At 32.7% G+C, this 19935-nt stretch overlaps 1 protein-coding gene across 1 annotated transcript; it reads right to left on the minus strand.

Annotated features, from left to right (window-relative positions):
• Positions 1-9398: 9398 nt before the first annotated feature.
• LOC107058933 (uncharacterized) lies at positions 9399-11937 on the minus strand. Its single transcript, XM_015305190.1, has 3 exons — positions 11823-11937; positions 11157-11266; positions 9399-10997 (listed from the first exon to the last, which is right to left on the minus strand). Exons 1-3 carry the CDS (start codon positions 11935-11937, stop codon positions 9399-9401), a joined length of 1824 nt encoding a protein of 607 aa, XP_015160676.1.
• Positions 11938-19935: the final 7998 nt, after the last annotated feature.

The following is a 19935-nucleotide window of genomic DNA, read 5'->3' on the forward strand; positions in this document are numbered from 1 at the left end:
TATTGGCAGATCCAAATTTTAAAGAACATTCTTATAGAACTGCATTTAATGTCCCGTTTGGACAATACGGGTGGAATGTTATGCCATTTGGTTTGAAAAATGCTCCTTCTGAATTTCAGAAAATCATTAATGATATTTTCAACCCATATTTGGACTTCATCATTGTTTATATTAATGATATTTTGGTTTACTCTAAGACTCTTGAAATGCATATTAAACATATGAACATTTTCAAGAAAATATTTATACAAAATGGTTTGGTGATTTTTAAACTAAAAATGAGTTTATTTCAAACTGAAGTCCTATTTTTAGGACATCTTATTTGTTAGGGGAGGGTTTTTTTTAGGACATCTTATTTGTCCGGGGAAGGTTACCCCTATTCAGCATTCAATTGATTTTGCTTCTAAGTTTCCTGATGTGATAACAGATAAGACGCAATTACAAAGATTCTTGGGAAAGCTCGAATTATATTTCCCCCATATACAAGAATTTATCTCGAGATCTATCCCCGTTATTAACAGCAAACTGAATAAATTTATCACGCAAATCATTATCAGTTACTTCTTTTAGAAGTTCAATCACATTATCAGAAGTAAAAGTATGAATGTTCAAATCTTCGAATTGAGATTGCAATTTATAAAATTCATCATTTTCACACGAGCAAATATCACCATGGCACCTGCAAGCATTCATAGTAACAGGCTGTTTATCATAAGATGAATTAGGCAAATCAACGTCTTCTTGTGAGCTGGAATCAAAATCATAATCGGACTAAGAACCAGAGGTATATATGAAACTATAAATCTTATCATGAATCTCTTCATCCAGTTCTAAAGACTTCGGGTTTTCAAACTTACAATTAGGTGCTATGTGCCCAAATTTACCACACTTGTAGCACTTGATATTAGCGAGTTCTCGTCTAGACCGATTCTTCGTAAATCTATTGGATTTACGAAGAGCTCTTCGCTCTTCCAGTTCTTCCCTAGATCTTCGTCTAGACCTTTTCTTCTTATAATGTTTATCAAGAGTGGAACCGCTAGAATCTCTATGTTTGGTCTGTTTCCCTGAATCTGGTAAACCAAACTGAGTGTTGAAATCTCCTAATTGAGATCTTTCTCTAAGCTTATCAATCTTAAGCTGCTTGGAGAGCTTCAATTTGTTGCACAAGTTTATTCCTTCTTGAGTGCAAGCTCCTATCAACTTACCATAAGTAAAAGTTCTGTAAGGAACGGCTCCTTGCGAATTCCTTAGAGTTTTTTTTTTAACTCTTTCAGCAAATAGAGGGGCAAGCTATCTATAAACTTGGCTTTCCAATGTTCCATACCATTTTCTGGTACTTCCATCACTCGACTCATCAAAGTATCTTTATACCATCGAAATTCTCCTAAATGTCTACATCGTAGACTATTCAGCAGACTGTGAACAATTTCGTATTGGTTGGTGAATCTATCATTAAAATGCTCTAGTATAGTCATTACTAGGGTATAAACAACATCTTCCCTACTTTTGACTAAATCCATGCCCAAGTTATCAACGTCTTCGTTATCTGCAGTAGCATTTACTACAGCCGCTTTTGCCTCGAAGCTCATATAATTGTCCCACCAACATTGAAGTTGGCCAGTGAAACCTTCAATAATCATTTTGTAAATATTTCTATCTGTATTTTTGGTATTTTTACAGATAGTGGCATATATCAACATACGATGAATAAGGATAGTTAATTGTCTATCAGTCAGACCATCAAGATTCTATTCATAAATTTTAGAACCACTATAAGAAGTATTGGTATGATTCCAGTCGCGTTCCTCTATTGATACATCATGAGGAGTCGGTCGTGAATAGTAATAAGTTTGCATACTAGGCTTATAAATAAATTTAGTATCATCACTATTCTTTTTAGGAAAACCACTAAGTTTATTAAATTCTAATGCAACATGCTCTTTAAAATTAAAAGCTTATTCCAGCTCATCCGCAAAAGTTTCAGATAAATGAATTGGTTTAGCACTAAATTCAGCAAACTTTTTATCAACAAGATCTTCTGGATCAGGTTTTATTATAAAATCCTGAATCTCAGGAGGCCTCTGTACATGAGTAGAAAGTTCAGAGGACTGTTTTGAAATAGAAACTTTCTCAGAAGGTTTTAAATCAGTTTTTATCTGAATTAACAAAGAAGTTAGTTCATCTAAATTTTTATCAAGAGAACTGATATGTTCACCCAAAACATTAACATAAAGTCCCAAATAATTATTTTGAGAAATCAAATTATTAATCTCATTTATGCTCACTGCCGCAACATCTTCTTCAACAATTTTTTGAAAGGCAGTAACAGTAATACCAGTATTAATTGTTAAAATAAATGATGCCTGAGGGGGATAAATATCTTTGACTATATTACCTGATTCATCCTTATAAGTTCGTTCAAGGACGTTGATGAACAAAGGTAAGTAGGTGGTTATAAACCAAGGTACAAAGAACATAATATGATTATGTAAAGCACAAGTTTCATAAAATTCTTGAGAAATATTATTTAAGTCATTAGCACTATAACTGTTAAAAAACCAAGTTTTAAACCGGTTCCATTTATCACTTCAAAATTCATTTTGAATATATTTTCTTGCTAGTGAACCTAGACTAAAATCAATCTGGTATGCATCCATCATCAAGTATCATTAGGATTGAAATCCATTTCGGATGCAGAAGGAATATCCTTATCAGAAATATCAAAAGATTTATCATTAGCTCGGACAATATCCAAATGAGGAGCAATTTTTATCTTATTCTTATCAGAAATAACAGAAGATAAAGTATGCAAAGAAAGTGCAAAGAAGGTTAAAAATTTGGATCTGCCAATATCCTTATTTTAAATCAAATTTAGAAAATATATTGGCATTATATAATATCTACAGTAGATCCTTTTTATTTGGAATAGCATACCTAATCCATTTCAAAAATTTATTTAAAGGTTTTTAATTTTCCAATGTTCCATACCATTTTTTGGTAGTTCCGTCACTCGACTCATAAAAGTATCTTTATAACATCGAAATTTTCCTATTAGTTGGTATCAGAGCATAGGAACTTTCATGGTAAATATGAGATTGATGTGAAGTATTTCGGCATAGATATATTCTCTTAATCATGGATCTAGCAGATACTAGTACTAAACGTGTTGTAAAACTTATCTCGAACAGTGAAAAGGCACTATCAACAGTAGAAGCATTGTCAAGCAACAATAGATATACTGTTCATAGGTCCCAAATAGGGGCCAGTATCCCTGTACCTAGATGCTTTTCTGCTTCTATAAATAAGTTTGTTTTCCTTAGTTGAGGAGAAGGTTTTAGAAACCCTCTCTCCTTGTTTTTCTCTCTTGTAAGATCTCTCTTGTAATTGGTGAGTTTGCCGGATTACCAGAGTTATGAATAAAGTGTGTTGTGCTTTAATATGCTCAAAGAAGTTAGTTCATCTAACTTTTTATCAAGAGAACTGATATGTTCACCCAAAACTTTAACATAAAATCCCAAATCAGGATATTGGCAGATCCAAATTTTTAAAGAACATTCTTATAGAACTGCTTTAATGTCCCGTTTGGACAATACGAATGGAATGTTATGTCATTTGGTTTGAAAAATGCTCCTTCTGAATTTCAGAAAATCATGAATGATATTTTCAACTCATATTTGGACTTCATCATTGTTTATATTGATGATATTTTGGTTTACTCTAAGACTCTTGAAATGCATATTAAACATCTAAACATTTTCAAGAAAATAGTTATACAACTTGGTTTGGTGATTTCTAAACCAAAAATGAGTTTATTTCAAACTGAAGTTCGATTTTTAGGACATCTTATTTGTCAGGGGAAGGTTACCCCTATTCAGCATTCAATTGATTTTGCTTCAAAGTTTCCTGAAGTGATACCAGATAAGACGCAATTACAAAGATTCTTGGGAAAGCTTGAATTATATTTCCCCCTTATACAAGAATTTATCTCGAGATCTATCCCCGTTATTAACAGAAATTGATAATTTATTACTAAAAAGTTTGATAACACCTTCTAAATCTCCGTGGTCTTCTACTGCATTTTATGTCAATAATGCAGCTGAAAAGGAACGCGGTGTTCCCAGGTTAGTTATAAATTATAAACCTTTAAATAAATTTTTAAAATGGATTAGGTATCCTATTCCAAATAAAAATGATTTATTGTCAAGATTATATGACGCCAATATATTTTCTAAATTTGATTTAAAATCAGATTATTGGAAGATTCAATTATTCAAAGAGCACTCTTATAGAACTGTTTTTAATGTCCCGTTTTGGACAATACGAATGGAATGTTATGCCATTTGGTTTGAAAAATGCTCCTTCTGAATTTCAGAAAATCATGAATGATATTTTGAACCCATATTTGGACTTCATCATTTTTTATATTGATGATATTTGGGTTTACTCTAAGACTGCCTCTATTTCCAAAGACGATGTTGATGATATCAAATCGTATGAAAAGGTAATTAAAAAAGAAATAATATTTCTTTTGGAAAATTCTGAAATTCAGAGGAAAGACGAACCCTGGAAGATATTTCAGTGTTACCTGATTAATGGTTGAAACCCTCTCTCGTTTTTCTCTCTTGTAAGATCTTTCTTGTAATTGGTGAATTTGCCGGATTACCAGAGTTGTGAATAAAGTGTGTTGTGGATGGAACTACCAGAAAGTGGTATGGAACATTGGAAAGCCAAGTTTATAGATAGTCTGCCCCCTCTATTTGGTCCTTTACTATAATAATGGTGAAACCTTGAAGCAAAATTAATATCACGCTGAATAGGGATTTCTTTGACTTAGTGACTCTATCTAGCCAGCCATGGTCTCCGCCCGATAAGGAATATTTGCAAAATGATTATTGCAGGTTTCACTGGCCAACTTCGAGGTTTGCATAATTATAACCATGAGTTTTCAAATGTACTGACGATGATGTCGCCTTTTGCACTCCTTTCGAGTGCAGGTTTATCAAACTCATGCCTCCGCGCTGTAGTATCGGGGAGTTTGACGAGGATCCGTATGTAGATCCTGAAGAGGAACTTGGGGAAGATCTGCCCTTTCCTCGAGAGTTATTCTCTCTGTCGTGACCCTTTTGATCTAGAAGAGCTTCTTGATAAAAGGTTTGCTGAATTTAGTGCTAAACCAATTGATTTATCTGAAACTTTTGGCGATGAGCTGGAACAAGCCTTTGATTTTAAAGAGCATATTGCATTAGAAGTTAATAAACTTCGTGGTTTTCCTAAAAATAATAGTGGTGATACTAAAATTTAATGTCCCGTTTGGACAATACGAATGGAATGTTATGCCATTTGATTTGAAAAATGCTCCTTCTGAATTTCAGAAAATCATGAATGATATTTTCAACCCATATTTGGACTTCATCATTGTTTATATTGATGATATTTTGGTTTACTCTACGACTCTTGAAATGCATATTAAACATCTGAACATTTTCAAGAAAATAGTTATACAAAATGGTTCTTTTTTGCAGAATTCAACCAACTCGGCGTTCATCTGGCAAGGGCGAGATTTTGTAGGAATATCAAACGGGAAGAGCGAAGAGATCATCGTAAATCCAATAGATTTACAAAGAAACGGTCTAGAGGAGAACTTGCTAAGATCAAGTGCATAATTTATAACTAACTTGGGAACACCACATTCCTTTTCAACTGCATTATTGACATAAAATGCAGTATAAGACCACGGAGATTTAGAAGGTTTTATCAAACTTTTTTGTAATAAATTATCAATTTAATAATAATAATAATAATAATAATAATAAGAATAATGAGATCTTTCACTAAGCTTATCAATCTTAAGCTGCCTAGATAGCTTCAATTCGTTGCACAGGTTTATGCCTTCTTGAGTGCAAGCTCCTATCAACTTACCTTAAGTATAGGAATTGTACGGAATAACCCCTTGTTTATGCATCCCTCAAGGTTTTCTTAACTCTTTCCATAAATAAAGGAGGAAGACCATCTATAAATTTAGCTTTCCAATGCTCAAGACCGTTTTCCGGTAGTTCCATACCAACAAAACAGGATCTCAGAAGATGGGTGGTAATCCACACGGTCATCTTCAATCTAGCTTGTTAACATCTGAATTCAAGGAATAAATCCAAATCGAAATACATACAAATTTTTATATAGTTTGATGATTGTATGGAAGGATCTAATCCTTTTACCCAAGCAACGGTCTTTCTAGATTCAAATGCGTATTGTTAGTGAGCCCATGTGTCTAGCGGTTCTAACCGGGTATAAGGCACCCTTTTAACTCCTTATTGGGCTAAGACCACGGCTGGCTAGACGGAGTCACTAAGACAAAGCCACTAACTTGTTGTATTGAATCTGACTGTACCACCATCTCGGAACCAAGTCAAGAAACCATATATAAATTTATGCATATTTAGATAAAGTCTAGATATTTTATGGTAGCCATATAATCGAAGTTAGTTATCTGGCATAGATATAATTCTTTAGTCGGACATAGTCACAACTTAGATTGGAGATAATATTAAGAAAGAAATTAAAACAGAAAATAGAGAAAGCAAGTACCTTGTAGTAAACACCAACGTTTATTAATACTCCGACAAGTATCCGACTAACATAATAAAACTTAAGAACAATTTTTACAATGGAGAGAAACTGAAAGAGAGAGTACAAGAGAGAGAGTGGTTCTAAAAACCTGCTCCTAAAGAAATGAAAGAAAAACTTATTTATAGAAAAAAAAAACAAGGGGCATCTCTGTATAGTAGTACAAGGTCCCATCTGTCCCCTAAATAGTGTATCTACTGTTGAATAACAATATATTTACTGTTGATAGATGCCATAAAGATAAAATAATTGTGTCTTATCTTTACATCTTATCCTTCCTTTTTCAATTCTCTAAGGAAATCTTCCGCTTTCAACAACATATCTTCTGACACGATTTTCTCCGATTCACAATGCTGGGCCTCTTGAGCATCATCTGCGACATCATCACTCGTTTCACTCCTCATCGAGGTGTCTGATTTTTCATAGTGAGTGATATTAAGAAGTAGATTTTTTCTGACTTCTTCCAAATATTCTTTTATCATTTCTTCTTTACTTCCATCTTGAATGGAAATTCTCCTGGTAATATGCTTGACGGAGTTGTCAGCAACTATTCCTTTGTGAGGTATAGTACTATAATCTTGGATTTTTTTTGAGAAATAGAGTCCAATAATTCTTGACCATATAATGATTTAGTCTTGGGATCCTTCTTCATTAATTTATCCTAGAAATTATTATAATAAGTCTGATATAAACACGGAATTTGTTCTTCGATAAAACCTACTTCTGGAGTCCATTTATGGATCCATGGAATCGAGAATTCTATGAAGAAATAAATTTGTTCAATTTGTTCTATATAAAAAATATGATCTGAGTGGTATAAATCATTAAGCTTTGGTGAAACCTTAACCCAGGTCTTGAATAATTTTAAAAAGGGATCATGCAAAATCTTTACCGTTGGACCGTGGTATGACCACCAGTTCAAGAACCAATTAGGGATTGGGTCAACAAATATCTTTGCACAAACCTTAATGAACCAAGTATGTTTATGCCTCTCATTATTATAGTAGTGGACTTTACTGAATGCGTTAATATAATCCCAATAAGTGAAGCTAGTAGGGACTTTGTTCAGGCTGATCTGCCTTTCTTTCATCGAGGATATACCCCAATCTTCTATTGATATAATCTATTTTATAATCATTTTGGAGAAGTTATAAACGTTCTCGCTGGTGTTGTATCCTGAGAAGTGCTGAAATTCAACACTACCCGTGTTCATCAAGATGGTCTCATAATATGAGCGGGTTTTGTATGACTCGATCAGGAAGTATATTCCGTTAAGTAAATATCACTGGAATATCTTCCAGGGTTCTTCTTTCCTCTGAATCTCAGAGTTTTCGAGAAGAAATATCATTTCTTTCTTTGCTACTCTTTCATACGATCTGATATCATCAATATTGTCTTTAGCAATAGAGGCAAAAGTATCACTTTGCTTCTGTGACAAATATGCCTGTAGTTCTGCATATAATGGACTACCTTCTGGGATATCTTCCAGATGTACAGACGATGATGTCGCCTTCTGAGATACTTTAGAGTTTATCAAACTCATGCCTCCTCGCTGTAAAATTGGGGAGTTCGATGAGGACCCATATGAAGATCATGACGATGATCCGGGGAATGATATTCCCCTTCCTCGTGGGATATGTCCCTTGCCTCTACCCTTAGTAACCAATGAGGGTCCATCCAGGGAACACGACGTTCTTTTTCATCTGCATTATTAACATAAAATATAGTACAAGACCACAGAGATTTAGAAGGTCTTATTAAACCTTTCTGTTATAGATTATCAATTTCTTTTTTGCAGAATTCAACCAACGCGGTGTTCATCTGGAAAGGGCGAGATTTTGTAAGAATATCATCCTCAGAGAAATTATCTTCATATGGAAGAGTCCCAATATGCTTTTTTCGATTCCAAAAAGCACTAGGATATTCAGCACAAATATCAATGGCTATCTGTTCAGATATTAGTTTAATCTTTTCTTGTACTTTGGTTGATCTCAAAGTATCAAATATATTCATGATAAATAATTCAAGTTGTAAAGAATCCACATGCTTTTGTTTCATATTAATTAAAGCATTAATATCACGAGAAATAGGATCAGTGATAAAAGTATAACTAATATCTTGATTTTTATAAGTAGCAGAAAATCCTTTAGCATTTATAATGGTGAAAGGATATATTGCATTTATAAAAGGGGTTCCAAGTATAATAGGAGGATATAACTGATTCTTTACAAAGAAAAAGAAATGTGGAATGCAAACTTTATTTTGGCAAATACGGGTATTAAGCAATTTATACTTTATATCTAAAGCATGCTCTGAAGTTGATCTGACCATATGAGTTGTTTTCTCAAAATACTTTGTAGGCACAAGACCTTCTTGAATACAACTAACATCAGCTCCACTATCTATCATAGCAATATCAGTTATAGAAAAAGTATTATCAATCAATATGGTACATTTAACATACCATTTATGAGCTGTAACGATTTGCATCATTCCTAAAAACATATTTTGTCTAGGATCAATATTAATAGATTTTGCAAGAGTATTTTCTTCAACAATATTTTTTCCTTTGTTATTAGCAGACTCAATCTGAGTAAGGCGGTGATCACAACTAATCTGATTTTGTTTAAGACATTTAATCTCTTGCTTCAACAGTTCAATTTCTCCTTTTAAGTCATCAAAAAAGAAGTATCACGAATATCAACATGTTGTTTATAAAGTCTATTATTGACTTCAGATAAAGAATAAGGAGCAGAATATTCAAACTCATATTTTTATTTTTCAACAACATTAGATGAGCTAGCCATATTATTAGCAGCAAGCTGAATAATCTTTTCACGCAACGTGTTATCAGTAAGTTCTATCACATTATCGGAAGTAATAGTTTTAATATTCATAACTTCAAATTGAGATTGTAATTTATAAAATTCATCATTTTCACAAGAGCAAATATCACCTCTACATTTACAAGCATCTATGGTCACTGACTGAGTATTGCCAGATGTTTCAGGTTTATCAGTTTCAGAACCTGATTCAGAATAATCGTCATCATCATAATTGGACTCAGAACCAGAGGTGTACAAGAAACTATAGATCTTATCATGCATATCTTCCTCTAACTCTAGAGTTTTAAGCTTTTGAAGCCTATAATTTGGTGCTATATGCCCAAATTTTCCACACTTGTAGCACTTAATCTTTGCAAGATCTCGCCTAGACGTATTCTTTGTAAATCGATTAGATTTACGATGAGCTCTTCGCTCTTCCCGTTCTTCCCTAGATCTTCGCCTAGACCTTTTCCTTCTATAAGGTTTATAGGGATTAGAGTCTCTAGAATCTCTAGGTTTGGTCTGCTTACCTGAATCTGGTAAACCAAACTGGGTGTAGAAATCTCCTAATTGAGATCTTTCTCTAAGCTTATCAATCTTAAGCTGCCTAGATAGCTTCAATTCGTTGCACATGTTTATGCCTTCTTGAGTGCAGGCTCCTATTAACTTACCATAAGTATAGGAATTGTACGGAATAACCCCTTGTGCATCCCTCAAGGTTTTCTTAACTCTTTTCGCAAATAAAGGAGGAAGACCATCTATAAATTTAGCTTTCCAATGCTCAAGACCGTTTTCCGGTAGTTCCATAACCCGACTTAAATAAGTATCTTTATACCATCGGAATTCACCTAAATGTCTACTTCTAAGACCATTTAGCAATGAACGCACAGTTTCATATTGATTGGTAAATCTACCATTAAAATGTTCGAGAATAGTCAAGACCAGAGTATAAACAACGTCTTCTCTATTAACAGCCTTAGCATTAAGTACAGCGACTTTCGCCTCAAGGCTCATATAATTATCCCACCAACCTCTAAGTTGACCAATGAAACCTGCAATTACCATTTTGCAAATAGTTCTATCGGTGTTATTAACACTCTTACAAATAATAACATACATAAGCATTCTATGAACAATAATAGTTAATTGCCTATCAGTTAAACCGTCGAGATTCCATTCATATATCTCGCTTCCACTATAAGAAGTATTAGTTTGGTTCAAATCACGTTCCTCTATCAAAACATCTTGAGGGGTCGGTCTGGGATAATAATAAGTTTGCATAGTAGGTTGATGAGCATATTTAGTATTGCCACTATTCTTCTTGGGATAACCACGAAGTTTATTAATTTCCAAATCAATTTGATTTTTAAAATCAAAAGTGGTTTCCATCTCATCTGCAAAATCTTCAGATAAATTAATAGGTTGAGCACCAAATTCCGAAAACTTTTTATCAAGAAGTTTTTCAAGATCATATAGGGGTTTAAAAACAAAATCTTGAATTTCAGGAGGTCTTTGAATATGCACATCCGGCTGTTTTGACGTAGAAGCCTGTTCAAAAGATTTTAAATCACTTTTAATCTGAACAATTAAAGTCGTCAAATCATCTAACTTTTTATCAAGAGAACTAATATGTTCGCCTAAAACTTTCACAGAAATTCCTAAATAGTTGTTTTGAGAAATGAGATTATTAATCTCGTTAATGCTTACCGTAGCCACATCATTTTCAATAAACTTTTGAAAATCAGTGAAAGTAATACTTGTATTATTAGGTAGTATAAACGGTTCCTGAAGAGGATAAATAGCTTTGATAATATTACCTGATTCATCTTTATAGGATCGTTCAAGAACATCGATGAATAAAGGCAAATAAGTGGTTATAAACCAGGGTACAAAAAACATAATATGATTATGTAAAGCACAAGTTTCATAAAATTCTTGAGAAATATTATGCAAATCTTCCGTACTGTATGTGTCAAAAACCAAGTTTTAAACTATCTCCATTTATCACTTGCAAATTCATTTTGAATATATTTTCTTGCCAGTGATCCTGGACTAAAATCAATTTGATGTTCATTCATCATTAAGTATCATTAAGATTAAAATCCATTTCGGATGCAGAAGGAATAACCTTATCAGAAATATCAGATTGATTTATCATTTGTTTGAACAATATTTAATCGAGGATTAATTTTAATTTATTTTTATCAGCAGATATGACAGAAGATAATGTATGCAAAGAAGCAGCACGATTTCAAGCTGGACCATATATCGGCTCAATCGGAGAAATATGTTATATAGCAAGCAATCTTCTATTAGAAAATGAATGTATGTTTTAAGGAACACCTTTTCCATCAAACTGAATACAAATCTTACCATTAGAATTTTGCGTAATATGGGAATATTCTGAATTTGTGACAACATCAGTCATTTGTTCAGGAGGTATAACAGAATCTAAAGTCCAAGTAGTAGGAAAATAATTTCTTCCCATTTTATAGGTCTTCTAGTAGTGACCTTAGACTTAGCGAAATTATTTTCTACCAAAATAGTTTGATCAGATGTATCATATAATTTACATCTAGGATTCAAAGTAGCAAGCAATTTGAAATAGATTCTATAAGATAAACAAATTAATTCAGATCCAGGTGCATAATTATAACCATGCGTTTTAACATTTAGAGTTAAAGGATCTAATATATTAGAATCAGTCAAAGATAACTGCAAATTTGGCTGAGTATTAAAATAAACTGGACCATAGGCCACCGTAGATTCGATCGAACCCATCAAAGATTGTCGAAAATTTAAATTTCTTGCATCTCGTAAAGCAGCCAAGAAAGTCTCTGGTAACCCTTTAAGAGTTTAAGGCTTAAAAGCAATTTGAACCATGCCATTATGCAAAAACTTATATTGAGATTTATATAAGTCAATATCGCGCTTATTTAATAAACGAATAGTTTGTTCGGATGAGTTTAATGCCAAAGATTGCTCAGTAGTTTTAATCAATTGTTTATGAGAGATTTTATCAAACCAATCATAATCATAAATTGTTTTAATATCAATTTTTGGAATAGTCCATTTGTTTAACAAATCAAGGTTTTGAGGTATATCTACCTCTTCCAATCGAGTACTTTTAGTACTAGTATCTCCTAAATCCATGATTAAGAGAATATATCTATGCCGAAATGCTTCACATCAATCTCATATTTACCATGAAAGTTCCTAGGCCCTGATACCAACGAAACAGGATCTCAGAAGACAGGGGGTAATCCGCACGGTCATCTTCAATCTAGTTTGATAACTATATGGAAGGATCTAATCCTTTTACCCAAGCAAGGGTCTTTCTAGATTCAAATACGTATTGTTAGTGAGCCCATGTGTCTAGCGGTTCTAACCGGGTATAAGGCACCCTTTTAACTCCTTATCGGGCTAAGACCATGGCTGGCTAGACGAAGTCACTAAGACAAAGCCACTAACTTGTTGTATTGAATCTGACTGTACCACCATCTCGGAACCAAGTCCAAAAACCATATATAAATTTATGCATATTTAGATAAAGTCTAGATCTTTTATGGTAGATATAAAATCGAAGTTAGTTATTCGGCATAGATATAATTCTTTAGCCGGACACAGTCACGGCTTAGATTGGAGATAATATTAAGAAAGAAATTAAAATAGAAAATAAAGAAAGGAAGTACATTGTAGTAAACACCAACATTTATTAATACTCTGGCAAGTATCCGGCTGACTTAATAAAACTTAAGAACAATTTTACAATGGAGAGAAACTGAAAGAGAGAGAGTACAAGAGAGATAGTGGTTCTAAAAACCTGCTCCTAAAGAAATGAAAGACAAGCTTATTTATAGAAAAAAAAAAACAAGGGGCATCTCTGTACAGTAGTATTGGGTCCCATCTGTCCCCTAAACAATGTATCTACTGTTGAATAACAATATATTTACTGTTGATAGATGCCTTAAAGATAAAATAACCGTGTCTTATCTTTACATATTATGCTTCTTTTTAAATTCTCTAAGGAAATCTTCCGCTTTAGACAACATATCTTCTGACACGGTTTTCTCTGATTCACAAGGTTGGGCCTCTTGAGCATCATCTGTGACATCATCACTCGTTTCACTCCTCATCGAGGTGTCTGATTTTTCATAGTGAGTGATATTAAGAAGTAGATTCTTTTTTACTTCTTCCAAATATTCTTTTATCATTTCTTCTTTATTTCCATCTTGAATGGAAATTCTCCTGGTAATATGCTTGACGGAGTTGTCAGAAATTATTCCTTTGTGAGGTATAGTACCATAATCTTGGATTTTTTGAGAAATAGAGTCCAACAATTCTTGACCATATAATGCTTTAGTCTTAGGATCCTTCTTCATTAAATTATCCTAGAAATTATTATAATAAGTCCGATATAAACATGGAATTTGTTCTTCAGTAAAACCTTCTTCTGGAGTCCATTTATGGATCCATGGAATCAAGAATTTTATGAAGAAATAAATTTGTTCAATTTTCTCCATATAACAAATATGATCTGAGTGGTATAAATAATTAAAGTCTGGTGAAACCTTAACCCAGTTCTTGTATAATTTTAAAAAGGGATCATGCAAAATCTTTACCGTTGGACCGTGGTATGACCACCAGTTCAAGAACCAATTAGGGATTGGGTCAGCAAATATCTTTGTGCAAACCTTAATGAACCAAGTATGTTTATGCCTCTCATTATTATAGTAGTGGACTTTACTGAATGCGTTAATATAATCCCAATAAGTGAAGCTAATAGGGACTTTGTTTAGGCTGATCTACCTTTCTTTCATCGAGGATATACCCCAATCTCCTATTGATATAATATGTTTTATAATCATTTTGGAGAAGTTATAAACGTTCTCGCTGGTGTTGTATCCTGAGAAGTGTTGAAATTCAACCATAAACTAACTTCGATTTTATATCTACCATAAAATATCTAGACTTTATTTAAATATGCATAAATTTATATATGATTTATTGACTTGGTTCCGAGATGGTGGTACAGTTAGATTCAATACAACAAGTTAGTGGCTTTTTCTTAGTGACTCCGTCTAGCCAGCCGTGGTCTTAGCCCGATAAGGAGTTAAAAGGGTGCCTTATACCTGGTTAGAACCGCTAGACACATGGGCTCACTAACAATACATATTTGAATCTAGACAGACCCTTGCTTGGGTAAAAGGATTAGATCCTTCCATACAATCATCAAACTATATAAAAATATGTATGTATTTCGATTTGTATTTATTCCTTGAATTCAGATGTTAACAAGCTAGATTGAAGATGACCTTGCGGATTACCCCCCGTCTTCTGAGATCCTGTTTCGTTGGTATCAGAGCCTAGGAACTTTAATGGTAAATATGAGATTGATGTGAAGTATTTCGGCATAGATATATTCTCTTAATCATGGATTTAGGAGATACTAGTACTAAAAGTACTCGATTGGAAGAGGTAGATATACCTCAAAACCTTGATTTGTTAAACAAATGAACTATTCCAAAAATTGATATTAAAACCATTTATGATTATGGTTGGTTTGATAAAATCTCTCATAAACAATTGATTAAAACTACTGAGCAATCTTTGGCGTTAAACTCATCCGAACAGACTATTCGTTTATTAAATAAGCGCGATATTGACTTAGATAAATCTCAATATAAGTTTTTGAATATTGGCATGGTTCAAATTCCTTTTAAGCCTTTAACTCTTAAAGGGTTACGAGAGTCTTTCTTGGCTGCTTTACGAGATGCAAGAAATTTAAATTTTCGACAATCTTTGATGGGTTTGATCGAATCTATGGTGGCCTATGGTCCAGTTTATTTTAATACTCAGCCGAATTTGTTGTTATCTTTGACTGATTTTAATATATTAAATTCTTTAACTCTAAATGTTAAAACACATGGTTATAATTATGCACCTGGATCTGAATTAATTTGTTTATCTTATAGAATCTCTTTCAAATTGCTTGCTACTTTGAATCCTAGATGTAAATTATATGGTACATCTGATCAAACTATTTTGGTAGAAACTAATTTCGCCAAGTCTAAGGTCACTACTAGAAGACCTATAAAAATGGGAAGAAATTAATTTTCCTACTATTTGGACTTTAGATTCTGTTATACCTCCTGAACAAATGACTAATGTTGTCACTAATTTAGAATATTCGCTTATTACGCAAAATTCTGATGGTAAGATTTGTATTCAGTTTGATGAAAAAAGTGTTCCTTATAACAGACATTCATTTTCTAATAGAAGATCGCTTTTTATACAACATATTTCTCCGATTGAGCCGATATATGGTCCAGCTTGAAATCGTGTTGCTTCTTTGCATACATTATCTTCTGTCATATCTGCTGATAAAAATAAAATTAAAATTAATCCTCGATTAAATATTGTTCAAACAAATGACAAATCATCTGATATTTCTGATAAGGATATTCCTTCTGCATCCGAAATGGATTTTAATCTTAATGATACTTAATAAAAGGTTAGATGATTTGACGACTTTAATTGTTCAGATTAAAAGTTATTTAAAATCTCCTGAACAGGCTTCTACGTCAAAACAGCCGGATGTGCATATTCTGAGACCTCCTAAAATTCAAGATTTTGTTTTTAAATCCCTATATGATCTTGGAAAACTTCTTGATAAAAAGTTTTCTAAATTTGGTGCTCAACCTATTAATTTATCTGAAGATTTTGCAGATGAGATGGAAACCACTTTTGATTTAAAAAGTCAAGTTGATTTGGAAATTAATAAACTTCGTGGTTATCCCAAGAAGAATAGTGGTAATACTAAATATTCTCATCAACCTAGTATGCAAACTTATTACATGATTGGAACCAAACTAATACTTCTTATAGTGGAAGCGAGATATATGAATGGAATCTCGACGGTTTAACTAATAGGCAATTAGCTATTCTTGTTCATAAATGCTTATGTATGCTACTATTTGTAAGAGTGTTAATAAAACCGATAGAACTATTTGCAAAATGATAATTGCAGGTTTTACTGGTCAACTTAGAGGTTGGTGGGATAATTATATGAGCCTTGAGGCGAAAGTCACTGTACTTAATGCTAAGGTTCTGAATGATGGTGTTGATAACTTAGGTTTTGCCTTAGTAAAAAATAGAGAAAACGTTGTTTATACTCTGGTCTTGACTATTCTCGAACATTTTAATGGTAGATTTTACCAATCAATATGAAATTGTTCGTTCATTGCTAAATGGTCTTAGATGTAGACATTTAGGTGAATTCCGATGGTATAAAGATACTTATTTAAGTCGGGTTATGGAACTACCGAAAAACGGTCTTGAGCATTGGAAAAGCTAAATTTATAGATGGTCTTCCTCCTTTATTTGCGAAAAGAGTTAAGAAAACCTTGAGGGATGCACAAGGGGTTATTCCGTACAATTCCTATACTTATGGTAAGTTGATAGGAGCCTACACTCAAGAAGGCATAAACATGTGCAACGAATTGAAGCTATCTAGGCAACTTAAGATTGATAAGCTTAGAGAAAGATCTCAATCAGGAGATTTCTGCACCCAGTTTGGTTTACCAGATTCAGGTAAGCAGACCAAACCTAGAGATTCTAGAGACTCTAATCCCAATAAACCTTATAGAAGAAAAAGGTCTAAGCGAAGAACAGGGAGATCGAAGAGCTCATCGTAAATCTAATCGATTTACAAAGAATAGGTCTAGGTGAGATCTCACAAAGATTAAGTGCTACAAGTGTGGAAAATTTGGGCATATAGCACCAAATTATAGGCTTCAAAAGCTTAAAACTCTAGAGTTAGAGGAAGATATGCATGATAAGATCTATAGTTTCTTGTACAGCTCTGGTTCTGAGTCTGATTATGATGATGATGATTATTCTGAATCAGATTCTGAAACTGATAAACCTGAAACATCTAGTAATACTCAGTCAACGACCATAGATGCTTGTAAATGTAGAGGTGATATTTGCTCTTGTGAAAATGATGAATTTTATAAATTGCAATCTCAAATTTGAAAGATATGAATATTAATACTATTACTTCCAATAATGTGATAGAACTTTTAAAAGAAGTTACTGATAACACGTTGCGTGAAAAGATTATTCAGCTTGCTGCTAATAATAAGGCTAGCTCATCTAATGTTGTTGAAGAATAAAAAAATGAGTCTGAATATTCTGCTCCTTATTCTTTATCTGAAGTTAATAATAGACTTTATAAACAGCATGTTGATATTCGTGATACTTCTTTTGATGACTTAAAAGGAGAAATTGAACTGTTGAAGCAAGAGATTAAATCTCTTAAAACAAAATCAGATTAGTTGTGATCACCGCCTTACTCATATTGAGTCTGCTAATAACAAAGGTAAAAATATTGTTGAAGAAAATACTCTTGCAAAATCTATTAATATTGATCCTAGACAAAATATGTTTTTAGGAATGATGCAAATCGTTACAGCTCATTAATGGTATGTTAAATGTACCATATTAAATGATAATACTTTTTCTATAACTGATATTGCTATGATAGATAGTGGAGCTGATGTTAGTTGTATTCAAGAAAGTCTTGTGCCTACAAAGTATTTTGAGAAAACAACTCATATGGTCATATGAGCTTCAGGGCATGATTTAGATATAAAGTATAAATTGCCTAATACCCGTATTTGCCAAAATAAAGTTTGCATTCCACATTTCTTTTTCTTGGTAAAGAATCAGTTATATCCTCCTATTATACTTAGAACCCCTTTTATAAATGCAATATATCCTTTCAACAATATAAATGCTAAAGGATTTTCTGCTACTTATAAAAATCAAGATATTAGTTATACTTTTATCACTGATCCTATTTCTCGTGATATTAATGCTTTAATTAATATGAAACAAAAGCATGTGGATTCTTTACAACTTGAATTATTTAGCATGAATATATTTGATACTTTGAGATCAACCAAACCACAACAAAAGATTAAATTAATATCTGAACAGATAGCCATTGATATTTGTGCTGATCATCCTAGTGCTTTTTGGAATCGAAAAAAGCATATTGTGACTCTTCCATATCAAGATAATTTCTCTGAGGATGATATTCCTACAAAATCTCGCCCTTTCCAGATGAACGCCGCGTTGGTTGAATTCTTCAAAAAAGAAATTGATAATTTATTACAAAAAGGTTTAGATAAAACCTTCTAAATCTCTGTGGTCTTGTACTGCATTTTATGTCAATAATGCAGCTGAAAAGGAACGCGGTGTTCCCAGGTTAGTTATAAATTATAAACCTTTAAATAAATTTTTAAAATGGATTAGGTATCCTATTCCAAATAAAAAGAATTTATTGTCAAGATTATATGACGTCAATATATTTTTTAAATTTTATTTAAAATCAGATTATTGGCAGATTCAAATATTCAAAGAGCACTCTTATAGAACTGTTTTTAATGTCTCGTTTGGACAATATGAATGGAATGTTATGCCATTTGGTTTGAAAAACGCTCCTTCTGAATTTCAGAAAATTATGAATGATATTTTCAACCCATATTTGGACTTCATCATTGTTTATATTGATGATATTTTTGGTTTATTCAAAGACTCTTGAAATGCATATTAAACATTTAGACATTTTTAAGAAAATAGTTATACAAAACGGTTTGGTGATTTCTAAACCAAAAATGAGTCTATTTCAAACTGAAGTTAGATTTTTAGGACATCTTATTTGTCAGGGAAAGGTTACCCCTATTCAAAGATCGATTGATTTTGCTTCAAAATTTCCTGATGTTATTACAGACAGAACGCAATTACAGAGATTCTTGGGAAGTTTAAATTATATTTCCCCTTTCTACAAAAATTTATCTCGCGATTTAGCTCTGTTATACGACAGGTTAAAAAAGGACCATAAAGCATCTTGGACTGATAGTCTCACTGATTTAGTAAAAAATATTAAACTTCGGGTTAAATCTTTGCCTTGTCTAACTCTTGCTAACCCAGCCTGGCAAAAAATTATAGAGAAAGATGCGTCTAACATTGGATATGGAGGAATATTAAAACAAATCAATCCTCATGATAGAACTGATTATCTGATTCGATTTCATTCTGGAAAATGGAGCGATGCTCAGAAAAAGTATGCTACGGTAGCGCATGAAATGCTAACCATCGTTAAATGCTTATTAAAATTTCAAGATGATTTGTATAATCAAAGATTTTTAATAAAAACAGATGCATAATCTGTTAAATATATGTTTGATAAAGACTTTAAACATGATGTTTCAAAATTGATATTCGCCGGGTGGCAGGCACAGTTAGCCCCTTTTGATTTCGAAATACATTATAAAAAAGGGAGTGATAACTCTCTTCCTGATTTCTTATCCAAAGAATATCTTTCATCATGAGCTTTCTTCCTTTCTTTAACGATAAAACTTTAGTTACTATTTTAAAGGCAGTTCCTCTTAATAGAGATTTACAGGAACGAATTCTA

This window comes from Solanum tuberosum, unplaced genomic scaffold, assembly GCF_000226075.1.
Source record: "Solanum tuberosum cultivar DM 1-3 516 R44 unplaced genomic scaffold, SolTub_3.0 scf00706, whole genome shotgun sequence".
NCBI classification, from domain to species: Eukaryota; Viridiplantae; Streptophyta; class Magnoliopsida; order Solanales; family Solanaceae; genus Solanum; species Solanum tuberosum.

Bases quoted from the DNA above. Each gene is read 5' to 3' on its own strand.
- LOC107058933 (XM_015305190.1), bottom strand. From the start codon at position 11,937: ATGGGAAGAAATTATTTTCCTACTACTTGGACTTTAGATTCTGTTATA. The intron at 11,267-11,822 runs GTAAGATTTGTA...AAGATGAATCAG, and splicing joins TATTACGCAAAATTCTAATG to GTAATATTATCAAAGCTATT. The intron at 10,998-11,156 runs GTAAGCATTAAC...TCTTTTGAACAG, and splicing joins TTGAAAATGATGTGGCTACG to GCTTCTACGTCAAAACAGCC.